This window comes from Miniopterus schreibersii, assembly GCF_964146895.1.
Source record: "Miniopterus schreibersii genome assembly, chromosome: 5".
In the NCBI taxonomy this organism is placed as follows: Eukaryota; Metazoa; Chordata; class Mammalia; order Chiroptera; family Miniopteridae; genus Miniopterus; species Miniopterus schreibersii.
In genome coordinates this window covers 28,195,060-28,207,590 of record NC_138106.1, presented here as the reverse complement: position 1 = coordinate 28,207,590, position 12,531 = coordinate 28,195,060, and the positions used below count along the sequence as shown (strand labels likewise).

At 38.1% G+C, this 12,531-nt stretch overlaps 1 protein-coding gene across 4 annotated transcripts in view; it reads right to left on the bottom strand.

Moving 5' to 3' along the window:
- Positions 1-6,960: 6,960 nt before the first annotated feature.
- Positions 6,961-12,531, bottom strand: part of FNDC3B (fibronectin type III domain containing 3B) — a 292,074-nt gene continuing 286,503 nt past the window's right edge. For all 4 annotated transcript variants that reach the window (XM_081137956.1, XM_081137958.1, XM_081137959.1 and 1 more), the window contains one exon: positions 6,961-7,905. In XM_081137956.1, coding sequence (XP_080994082.1) covers positions 7,594-7,905 — 312 coding nt within the window. In that variant the 3' untranslated portion in view covers positions 6,961-7,593. The remainder of the gene's footprint in view (positions 7,906-12,531) is intronic.

Below are 12,531 nucleotides of genomic sequence, written 5' to 3'. Positions count from 1 at the left end.
TCTCTCCTTCAGTGCAATTTCCAGTTCTGTGTGGGTCGCGATTTTTATTCCCACTCCTTCTCTTTCTCTAAAACAAAACTCTTTCCACCTAAAGAAAAACAGACCATATTTGCAGATGCAAACTTGAAATGTGTTGCTCTGCATAGATGGATTTGTATTTTAGAAGGCAGCAGGGTCCCTTGTTCTCAAACTTCAGTCATTTTCTTATCAGTCCCATCTGCCACATCTGAGCGGCTCCCTATTATTTACCTTCTATTTCTGATGTAAACCTAAATACCACTTTAATCTTATCTGTTTTATTTGATATGCCAGTTACAATTTTCCCTAGCACAGATGACAAGAACTACACAATTTAAAAGAAGGTGACTCGAACCACTTCCAGTTATCTTGCATACCTCCTTACTACGGTGGAAAAATCATAAGCATTCACTGGCTAAAGTCTGCAGTAAATTTTGTTTATCTGAATGGAACACATTTATGACTTATTTGTATAGAAAACAAAAAATGTGTATCTTTAGTCCTAGGGGAAGAAAATTAAGACGCACCCCTTATTTATCTATCCTTTGGCTCAGAAAAGGGGATGAAATCTTATTTCTTCAATATGGTTTTGTTTACAATAAAACTACTTTTTATTACACAATACATAAATGCATTTTTCTTCTAAAAGGCTAAAATATTAGACTTAAGACTAAAATCCTCTTTGATCACCTCCCAATTCCTATTAGAATAAATCCAAGCTACAAATTCAGATTGCATCCTTCCAGACTTCTTTGCATCTGGCTACTGGAATCTCTGCTCTGTTTAACAGAGTTAATGACTGGTCACAGATTTTCTTACATGCTTGGACCTGCCAGTTCCCCACGCTCTGCCAAGGGGCTCTGTCTGCCGGAGCACGCCTTCAATGCACAGGAGTTTACAATACTCCCTGCTTGCACAAGGCCTCAAGATCAGTCGGAAGTGAAGAGACTGGGGCCTTCTCAGGTCTCTCCTGAACATGCATACAGCCGAGCATGTGCATGTGGCCTTCTCGACCCTGACAACTATGCTACTAACTTTTAAAAGCTCCCTATGGAAAATTCATTTCCTAGATCTTGAAGTTTTTGGCCAGGCTGTCGTTTACTCCAATTGGTATTGCAGTCTTCAGCAGGAGGGGCCTTAAACAATTGCACTTGGTATAAGGCTTTTCTTATAGAGTAAGCTCTGAGGCAGGTTAAATAAATTTGCCTGGGAGCTAAGACAGGTTAAACAGTGACCATGCTCTGGGGATGAGACATTTTGAGGTGCTCTGAACCCAGTATGCTCTCTCCTGTGACTGCAGTGCTGCTGGTTTTCAAAGCTACTGTGGAGCTGGGGAGAGGGGCAGACTGAGATAAACTACTGCAAAAACCTGCTGTCCTTACCAAGGGTCAATTGCTACAAACCTTTGGTTAGTTTCTAGAGTTCTGAAGAAGCTTCCAGAACTTTCTTGCCAGTATTTTTGTTGCTTTTATGGAGAAACAGGTGAACAGATGTCCTCACTCCATCATTCTTAGAAGTTCTGTCCCGTTTACTCACTTTTGATGGAAATGAGTACAAGGAGATGCTCTTCTGTTAGAAGAGCCATCGTCATCCTCACCCATGCCTCAGATGTGGTGGGAAACGTGGTCAACTGGGGAGCAAATGCCCCAACCACCAAGGACAGCCGCTATCCACACCTGTTGAAAACCACCATTTCAGAACTAGACCTACAAAGTTGTCAGCTCTTTCAAATTTCAGTAATCTGGAATCCCAGGATTTTGTGTGAAATTTCCACCTTTTAAATTGTCTACTTCAATTTTTAAAAAATCAAACCACCAAAAGTAACACCCATGACAAATACCATGGTTTGGAACACCAAGTTTTATGGATCAATCACATCACTGCTATGTGAACTTTTCCTACCAAATGAGTTAACTGAGTTCAATGCAACAGACCTTTTCTTTAGCTTCTCTATGCGCCTGAGAATGTGCTCTATGCTGTGGAGTTGAATGAGACTTGCTTCCCCCCAGCTTTGGAGGCACTTAAAGAGCCTAGCAGTGGAAGAGGAAACTTTTTTTAGCCACCATCTGAATAAAGGGTAACGTACAGATTTATTAGTTTTAATTAGCCCAAGGCAAGACATCCTTAGAGGTGCTAAAAGGATGGTTGTGTGTGTGTGTGTGAGCACACGGCGACTAGGGGTAGGGAAGGGATACAGTGAAAGTTGCATCATAAATCCTTACGGGCTAGAAAGCCAACTTCTGAGCAGCATGAAAAGCACTGAGTGCAGAGTCCTGTGGAAGCTTCTTTCTTGGTTTATTCACTCATCTGGATGAGCATATCCTGGAGTTGCCTCCTGAGAATGGGTGAATGGGAGGCAAATTTGGGAGATCTTGCATTTCTAAAAATGTCTTCATGATACTTCACACACAACAGAGTAAGCAGGTGGGAAATCTTCTTTCAAAATCTTGACATACTTGCCTCACTGATTTCTAGCTTCCAGTGTTGTACTGACCAGTAGAAAGCTACTCTGATTTCTAATCCTTCCACGTGACCGGCCTTTCTAGGCTTTGGGAGCTTTCTAGGTATGAGTGTTTGGTTTCCAGGCGGCGTGCCTTGGTAGAGGTCCCAATTCCATGCGCTGTGCTGAGCACCCTGTGCCCTTCCATTCTGGAAACTCAGGTGTTTGATAATTCCCACCCCTGCATTTTTGGTTCTCTCTGGAGATTCTATTCCTTGGATATTGAATGTCCTGGTCTGATCCTAATCTCCTCTCTTATCTTTTTATTTTGTTCTGTTGGGTTATTCTAATTCCAGCGTCCAGCCCTTCTACTGAATTTTTAGCTCCCCAGAACGTCTCCGTGTTCTTCGATCACTCCTTTTCACGGCGTATCCAGTCTAGCCGTAGTCCGCTGATGACTTACTTTCCTCGCCTCTCTGGAGAGAGGTTTTCTGAAGCATCTTCTCCCATAGCCTCTGATTCTTTAAAGTTGTTGGCTTTGGGCATTTCATTCATGTTGGCAGCTTTCCTCAGCTGTCAGGCTGCCCTTGGTAAAGCCGGGATTAAGGAGCTGACAGAGGCTTGTGACTGAGTTTTGCCTTAGGGTGTGGCTCTCAATCTTGGCTGTCCGATGGAATCGCCTGGGGAACTTTAAAAAACACCGATGTTGGGGTATTGTACAGGTGGTGTAGAACTGTGCGCCTGCAGCCTGTATAATAGTTAACTAATGTCACCCCAATAATTTCAGCAAAAAGGAAAAATAAATAAAAATTAAAAACACTGATGCTCCAGAGATACTCATTTTGTTGCTGTGGGGCATGATCTGGGAATAGAGATTCTGAAAAGCCCCCAGGTGGTATCACTGTGCAGCCAAGGCTGAGCGGTACCATCATGTGTGCTGCCCAAACCAGTTCTTTAGATCTTTCTTTTTGGCCCATGAGGCTTCTTCTCAGGTGAGACTATTTCTAATTCTCTCGTGTGTCTATGTTCACTTAATTCTGCTTTTGATATGGTCCCTTCGCTCTCAACTGTGGAGTGTCTCCTAGTCCAGAGATGGTCTATTTGACCTTCTGAGGATGAACACGTGGGCAGCCTCTGCAGGGGTTGGGGGGCAGCTGCCCAGCTTAAAAAAACGGGGAGGGACTTTATGGATCTAATGGAATTTTGAAATTTTCAACCACTACTACTTTAGGCTCTTCTCCCCCTTAACCATCACTTCAGGACATACTTCTGTCCATTTTAGGGCCCTCGGGACATTCTGCATGTAAATTGGGTTGGTGTTCGTTTCCCCTCAAATCAGAATTCAGCTTTCTCCGGTTAAATTTCCAAACTTCTGGTGCTAATAACTTCTCCCCCATTCTTCCCAGAATTGAGGGGAGTTATGACTTAAAAAAAATTATTTTTTTTCAGCGGAGTGTCAAGAGCATGTACAACTTGATGTCTTCGATTTGTCGTTCTTACACATAAGAATGGCCATTATTCTATAAGAAAATGAGCTCTGAGTTAGAAATAGTTAGTTTCTCCATACATTTCCTCCAGAAATAAAAAAATGAAGAAATCAGGGATTCCTAGCAAAACAATCTAAACATAACAATGAAACCATGGCCATGGTAAAAACACTATGCTTTTTTGATGCTGCTGTTGTTGGATGAGACCAGGAAGAGGGAAGCAGGAGGGAATCACTTGAAAAACTGATTGCAGGGCCTCAACCCACAGGAGCCGGGTTGCAGCTGCCCCTGTAGGTGGCACAGCGACCATCCTGCTGGCCTCTAAAGGCATTTAAATTTGCAATTTCTGGGATGTGCTTTAAGTGTTTTAAAGGTAACAACAACAACAACAACAAAAGCAATCCTTTTCATGGCAGAAGAACCCTACTTAAGTCAGAAAGAATTAAAACATTTATTGGGCATAAATATATTACATATACACTACAGATACAGTTAGGTATTACATATAGCATAGTATTTGCAAAATCTATACATTAAAATTGATATGGCAGTTTTAATACAATGTATATGAAATAGTCTAAAATTTACAATACAGGAAAACATATGATTTTTTTTTTTCTCCTAAAGTTGAAAGCTTGGAATGTATGTCCAACAGTGAGGTAAAACATTTTGTCTTTAAATTTAAAGAATTGTGCAAGGATAACATTCAAACACATTCCATTAGGGCACTTTTCAATTTTGACAGGAATACTGAATTACTGTAGCCAACAAAACACAGTTAGAAAATGCCAACATTTCAAGTTGATAACACGGCAGGTAATATGAAAAAAAATCTTTTACAAAAGTTTTCCTTTTAAACAATTTCTTTGAGGACAAAGGGCAGTTTGCTTCACATGACTGGAATTTCTTGTGCCAGGGATGAATTTGACATACAGAGCATCCGAAAGCCACTCACTCATTCCTACATACTGCAGAAGGGCAGAGACAAAGTTAATGTAACACTTTATTTTATTGTTCACGTGTATGGCAATATATATAGTTATATATCAATATCACATATACATATCTGTGATAGAAAACAGTGCCGGAGAGAGGAATAATTTTGACCGAAGGGATTACATGAACACCAAATAAAAGGGAGCAATAAAATAAAGTGCTGTCAGCTAGTGTTCGCACACTTCTGCTTTCTGATGGTTAAGTCTGGTAATACGAACATCTCAGAAAGATCCAATAGTCATAGCAAGTTTGGCCTAAAGTATTATTTCATTTTAAAAAATCTCAACCGATTGAGAGCAGTTGTTCTTTATAGCAGCAGTTCTAAAGTGTTTCCAAAACGGGACATTTTTTCTTTCTGCAAACAAGGTTCTTATACTCAGTTGAATCTTTGTTGCTTTAAAAAATGACTTCTCCCCAAAACACCTGCATAAAATTGTCTCAGAAACTGCAGATGCAATGTACAGTGGGTTATGATACACATTTAAATAGAGGGATATGTTTTGGAAGGCCAGAACTTTGGCAAAAATATATTTACCTTGATATCATCAGTTTGCAAGGCTAATGAAACTAATTATTATAGTCAATAACAAAATACAGAACTCTCTAGTACTTACTACATCAATATAGGCACACAGAATAAGTCATTAATCTTAGCACTTTAAGAGATGATTATGGTTTTTTGGGTACATGTAAACGTTTCAATCACTGATAATGGATTTTTAAATTTTTAAAAATTTTTTGGCATTTAATGCACTAGATGCTCTTATCTTTAAAAACACAAGAAAACGTCAGAAGATTGATAATACTACAGATGTTGCCAAGGAACAAGACTGACCTAAAATTACAAAAGTATAAAACACACAAAAAAATAACATGCTACAAGGGAAAATTAGTACATAAGTACATTTAAAAAATTTTACAATAAATAAAGATTGCACTGTAATTGGCATTTAAAGTACTGTATGCAGAATATAGTATAAATAAACCAAAAACAAAATAATGTTGGTTTCCCCATGACTTTGGTATGGGAATATTATAAGCTAGTACAGGATACTGCATCTTAAGACAACACAGACCAAGCACAAAATAGCTATGATCAAGAAAAACCAAGTAGCAAAAATATACAAAAACAGAAGGCAGGGGGATACACTGTGTCTGTTGCACCCTTTTGGAATATATTTGCACCTCCAACTCTTAAATGTCCCTGAGGTACGCGAACATTATGGACTTCATATAAATAATCCAATGACTTTGGGTTAAAATTGATTATCTCATGACTCAAAATAAACATGCAAGAGTAACACTTTGCACTCCAATAGCACCTGTTAATCAAGGATCTCAAAGCACTTACAAACATTAGAATCCCCATTTTGTTTTATTTTTATTTTTAATGCATGGGAAACTGAGGCACAGAGAGGTAAAGTGACGTGTTCAGGTCATGCAGCAAGTTAGTGACAGATCCAGGGAAAGAATCTAGGCTCCCTGACCCCAAACACCCTGTGCTTACCACCAAATACCATTCCCTCTCCACACACAGCCAGGGCAACCCCACAAAAATAGGAACTACAAATTTAGATGACTCTCTTTTGGGTTTTACCAATTTTCATCTGCTGTTAGGTTAGTATTATGTGCACTGAATTAAGGTATTGAAATTCCATCACTTCATTGATACCTCAAAGAACAGCCTAAAGGCAAATCTTTCAAAAATGATGAGCTGACGTATAAGAAGATTGCTCACAATTAGTGTAAATCATGGACAATGGGCAGAGGCACTAAACTGTCACCAGTTCTCGTCATATAACTCTGGTCAAACATAACAGAATATAATAACTCTAGTGATTAGAAGTAGTTATATACAAAGACAAACAAACAAGTTAAAGCAGCTTTTAAAATAGCTGAACAAGGAAACAACTAACTATTGCACAATGCCCTCTTAAAGTTACTGCTATGAATCGACGTGGTAAAATCTATAATGCTCCATAATTTATAGGTGCATTTTGGTTACTTGATTTCTTAGACAGGCAGCTCATAGTGTTAAAATCATGAGAGATACGGATTATTTAAACATTTTAGATTAAAGTACACATTTTGATTTAAATGAGCTCAACAGTTAAATAACTGAGTGAGAATATGGTTCTTTAGGGCAGCCTTATCCGAGTGAACATATCTTCTCTATGTTGTTACTGTTGTGTGGTAATACTCTGAACAACACTGAAATCCTAGCCCGGCAACTACACACACTGTGATTCACGTTGACAGCTATAGATGGTCAAGACATGAGAAGTGACTGGTAAATATAAATTACTAAACTGTAACATGGAAAAAAAATATCACAGGCTTGCAAAAGACATCAGTGAAAACAGAATCAAGGCAGATCTGAAAATGTAAAATAAAGACAAGAAAGCTAGCTTTTGGTATCTGGTTTGCTTTTCTTCTTTAAAACAAAAAAATCCAGTTTAATCTCTTCCTAGTTTTGCATTTCAAAAAGGTGCACCAAAACACTGATATTTTTTTCCTAGCTAAATCTGTAAAACAAGAGAAGTATATAAATCAAAGAACAAAAGGGTTTAAAAAGGGGATTATCTGAATAAATGTGTGTATTAAAATGTGTAGCATTAATTAAATTCATACCTCTAGTTTCGTTGGGTTTGTTTACTTCATTAAGAAGTACTGTAATATAAAGGCAAATAAAATGGACAAAGTTGCAAAGCCAACCACAATGAGGGCTGCAAACTGTTCATCAGTAGGCATCATGCTCTTCATTCTGGGATCATCTAAGCTCCCCATGTCCCCTGTAAGCATGACCTCACTTCGTTGTAATACAAAAGCTGCAGAGGGGCTGAAAGCTCCGCATAGCTCCTGAGAGGTGTCTAAACAGCGACGACACGCACACACGCGGAACCTGTAGTCTGTGTTGGTCTGGAGGCCTGAGATTTGGAATGTGGCTTCTTCTCCCTTGTACACCTGCAAGAAAAGGAAAAGTCCTGGTCAATTAACTTACAGTAGTACTGTGGTATCTAAAGTAATAATCATATAAAGTCAGGAGACCCGTGGACCTGGCTTGGTTTAAACGAACTCTGTAACAACATCAAGAATTATAAAGAAAGGTATTTCATCCATAAAAGAGGTATTCCCACCCACTCTGAATAAAACACTACAAAACTCAGTGACTGACATGGACAGAAGGAGCCAAGGCACTGACTAGAATTGTAGCTGACATAGTAATAAAGATGCATCTAGCTAAATTTCAATAATTATTTAGGCTATAAATCAGATGATTTAATTCTTATTAAGGGCTCTATGATAAGACGTTGATCAAAATTACGTAAAAATTTATGGCTTATATGAGAGTCAGTGAACAGAGAAGGAAAAAAACTAGCTGGAATTTAACGAAATCATTAAGAGGTTGGCTGATGACTAATTAGACAGGAAAGTAAAATTAAGTGGACTCCTTAGAGTGAAGACCTCTGAAAATGTATTTAGAAAACAAAGGAATGCTACTTTCTTGTACCATTAGGCAAAACGATTAGTGAAGGAAAATGAATATCTAATTGAAGGGAACTTCCTTAATGACAAGTCCAATCAAAGTTAGGCTTTAATTTGTAAATGCTTTCTTTAGCCATTCTTTTTATATTTTATTTTATTATTTTATTTTATTATTTTATTATTTTATTTTATTTTTTATTTTATTAGAACAGCTCCCCCTTTTCACAAGCATTGGCAATACAATGTTAACATTATCTTTCAGAAACAAATATTTATGATAAATATATTGTGTGGGACTGTGTTGTAGTCTCCACAGCAACCAGCACAATGCCTTGAACAAAGTGGATGCTCAGTGAAAATTCTCTAATTAGAACCTCAATACTCAATAATAGATATTCTTGTACACTGTTTGAAAGAGGAACATCTGTTAGAAGACACATGCAAACCACAGAGGCAACAGGACTTTAGTACAGGCGCAGCTATCACTATAAAAAATGCAATCATGCTCTCTCATCATTGATGTTTCTATCTCTTTCCCTCTCCCTCTCTCTGAAATTAATGGAGGGAAAAAAGGAATCATTAATGATTAAGTTTTTTCAGTGTATTAATAGAAAATATGGAGTATTTACTAATCTACTGTAGAAATAGTCAACACTGCTTATTAAGCCTTTAGGATTCTTAGCTAAGGAAAAATTAAAACAACCCCCAAACCCCATTTCCTGAGGCTTCTGATTCCTGGGGTCTGAGTTAATGGATTTGTTTTTGTGTAAATAATCACAGCCAGGAGATCACAAAATCACAAGGTCATCAGGCCTGGAGCACAGCTGTGCCTCGCTTCCAGACGGACGTGCAGCCCTCCACGGCCAGACGGTGGGCCTGCCTCCTATCCACTTGACTTTCTTTATTGAAGTAACCAATCATAATAGCGCAGTAAGTATACAAGCAATATTATTTTTACAAAGATGATTTCTGTTCCTGATTTGATGTACAATATATTTTAAAGTAATTGACATGTTTATTCCAAATGGGAGGCTTTAAAATAATACCCAGAAAACCAAAACGAAGAATCTGTGACCCTTAATTCAGAATAACACACTGTGTAGCTGAAATCCCTTAAACAGCCTTTTTGGGCAGAGAGCTGGAGCTTGTATCTGGACCAGTTCCTGCGTCTCTTTACTGACATCACCCCTCTTCCAAGGGCTGGCAAGGGGGACACAGCTGCAGAGCATCCTCACACAGTGCCGTCTCAAGGCTGAGTGGATCTGAGGTGCACAGGAACCCTGACTCAGAGGGTCAGTGACCCCCCCTTTTACAAGACAACGAGGCTCAGTGAGATGAATTAACTCATCCAGTATCACATGACTATGGGAGGCAGACCTGACACCTCACCTCCTCTGCAGAGGGTGAAAGGCTGGGCAGCATCGTGCATCTGAGTAGAGAGGGCAGGCAAGGGTAGTTACTGCACTGAGAACATGTCCATGCTGTTCTGATATGCCAGGCACCCCCGCAGTGTGAACAAAGCACCTCAGTTTCTCCACAAACCCAGGGTCCTATACCTCGACTCCAGGAAATTGAATATAAATTTATTTCATGTGAAATTTTAAATAAATGTATGTATGAGGATTTTTTAGGTGTTAGGGGTCATGACCTTTGTCAGATACTTAAACCTGTAAAACTAAAAAAAAACCCACCCTAAGAATTAGTAAAATAAATGATGGTTTTAAAATATCTCCCTCTTGATCTATCCTTATTTGCTTTGGATTTGATGCCTGAGACAGTCATAGCCTCATGGTTTAATTTCTGTTAGGGAACCTGAAAGCCATTAAAAATATGTAATCCTACTAATCAATGTCACCCCAGTCCCTTTAATTAAAAAATTAAAAACATTACTAAAACAAAACAAAAATAATAAACATGTAGGCCCCAAGACTAAGTTCTGTCAAGAGGTCTTACTCACGTGATGCCATGAAGACGCAACACACGCCCAGTACTACATTCTCAAATAATACTAAATAAAAATACATTGATACAGATGTCATCAAATTAAAGATGGACCTCTATACATTTTCAGATGCTTCAAAGCTCTTCTTAATGCACAAAATATGAGCACCAAGAATATTAATAATTTGTCACAAATTCTGACTCCTAATAGGTAAGAATGTCTTACAATTTACTACTTTTTCTTTTCTTCAATGTTTATATTTAAATATTTTTTATAAAAATTATTGCTTGCTGAACAGGGATGTGAATATGAATCATTTCACTACATTCTTATGTATATATTAAAGTGTTTGTTATATCTTGTGCAAATGCATACCTAAATATGCATACAATTTTCATTCAAGAATGCTTTACAATTAATGTTGATTGAAAAGAAGTTTTAAGCTTCTTGAAAAAACCATGTGCTTGGAGTATTTATTAAGTGGCAGAAAAGCCAAATCAAGATAAGCACGTATCGTAATGCAGAGTAAAATTTTAGGTGAGGATCTAATACTTTAAGTTAATTGTTGCTTCATAATTAAAACCAGCTGCCCACCCACATCATGAAACTAATCATCTAGAACCAAGGCAAAGGTAAAGCCAGTGTTTCAAGCACTGCCATATATTGCTGTAAAATTAAGCTTGGGGAGCAGAAGGATACCCTCCTATTACAAGTGGTTTTCCACCTAAGTTACAAACACCACTTCTAAACCCAACCGATGCTGAAGCTGACTCTTTTCACCACTGTAAGTATAAATAACCCCGTTCCTTTGAAACTGCCTCTTCCGTGCTTACAAGAATCATTTACTGAGTGCCCAGCTATGTGCCAGTCCTGGGAAAATAAAAATGGGTGAAGAGCCCATACATTAGTGCATCCTGTCTGATTAGTGCTGTGACGGAGGCATACACAGTGCTCCCTAAGGGCCTGTGCTGGGCTGAGCTCAGCAGGGATTATCTCTCATTTTCTTTTGCTTTGCCTCTATGAATTCAAAGCCTGTTATCTCTGGACTATAATTATTTTAACCATTACTCTGCACAGATAATATAAATAGCTTTCCCTATCTCGTGTCCAGAACAAGTGAATGAAGTACTCAAAACACCATGTTTAACTTCATGCTGTTTGAACAGGGAGAAGCAGAAAACTCAGTACAAACTGTCCCTGGCTCAGCTGTGGCTTTTCATGTACTACTGCCGACCTTAATCATTTCTTGGTAAGTGTGGGAAGACACGGTTATGTGAAGACTGCTAACCCCTATCTACTGAGCCTGCTCTGTGCTACTGTGTTTTTACCTATTTTTAACAAGAGGCTCTTGTTTGTAACTGTTTACAATAAGAAATGTATTCTAAGGTGTATATGGGATTGCATATTATATTAGTATTTATATGTCCATGGGTCTAAATATATAACATTAAATAAACAGCAGACTCAAAATAGCTGATCTGTCCATAAAATGGATTTACCTATATTTTGGAAATGCCTGACATGTACAGATGCTGCTTTTTAAACGTAAAACAGTAATCACTGTCCTTTAAGGGGAAGGTTTCTTTCCAAAGACAGGTGAAAAAGCATGGGGTGTGGAACAAAAGGAAAATACAATGACGAATATGCAATGAAGGTACTATTGCAAAATGAATTTTTAAGTGTCGAGTAATACGTTGTGAAATTTTGTAACATTTCATCTTTTAACCATTTTTACACTGCTACGGAACAGGAAAATGCTCCTGGTGGTAAAGATGAGTAAATCTAGTGGGAAAATCCTCTGCTCTCTACCTGAGCTGAGATCCTGAAACCAATCATATCTTCCTGGTAACCTGAAACAATTACACATATAAGTTATTTACTCTGAAATGGGATATACTGTATAGGACGAGACTGGAAAGTGAAAGGGAACAGTAGTGTTTTTGTTCTTTTTAAGAGGAATGATGGAAACTCTGGTGACATGACCCAATGATGTTAATCAATACCAGTGGACGTCATAGTTAAAATACAGTGTTTGCAAAATGTGCTGGAAGCAGTTTATTCTTTTATCTGACACTTCATATTAAGAAAGTACAGTGAAATGTACCAAAATTTCTTTCATTCATTTTATACATTTTTAACAGCTATTTTTAAAATTTATTTTG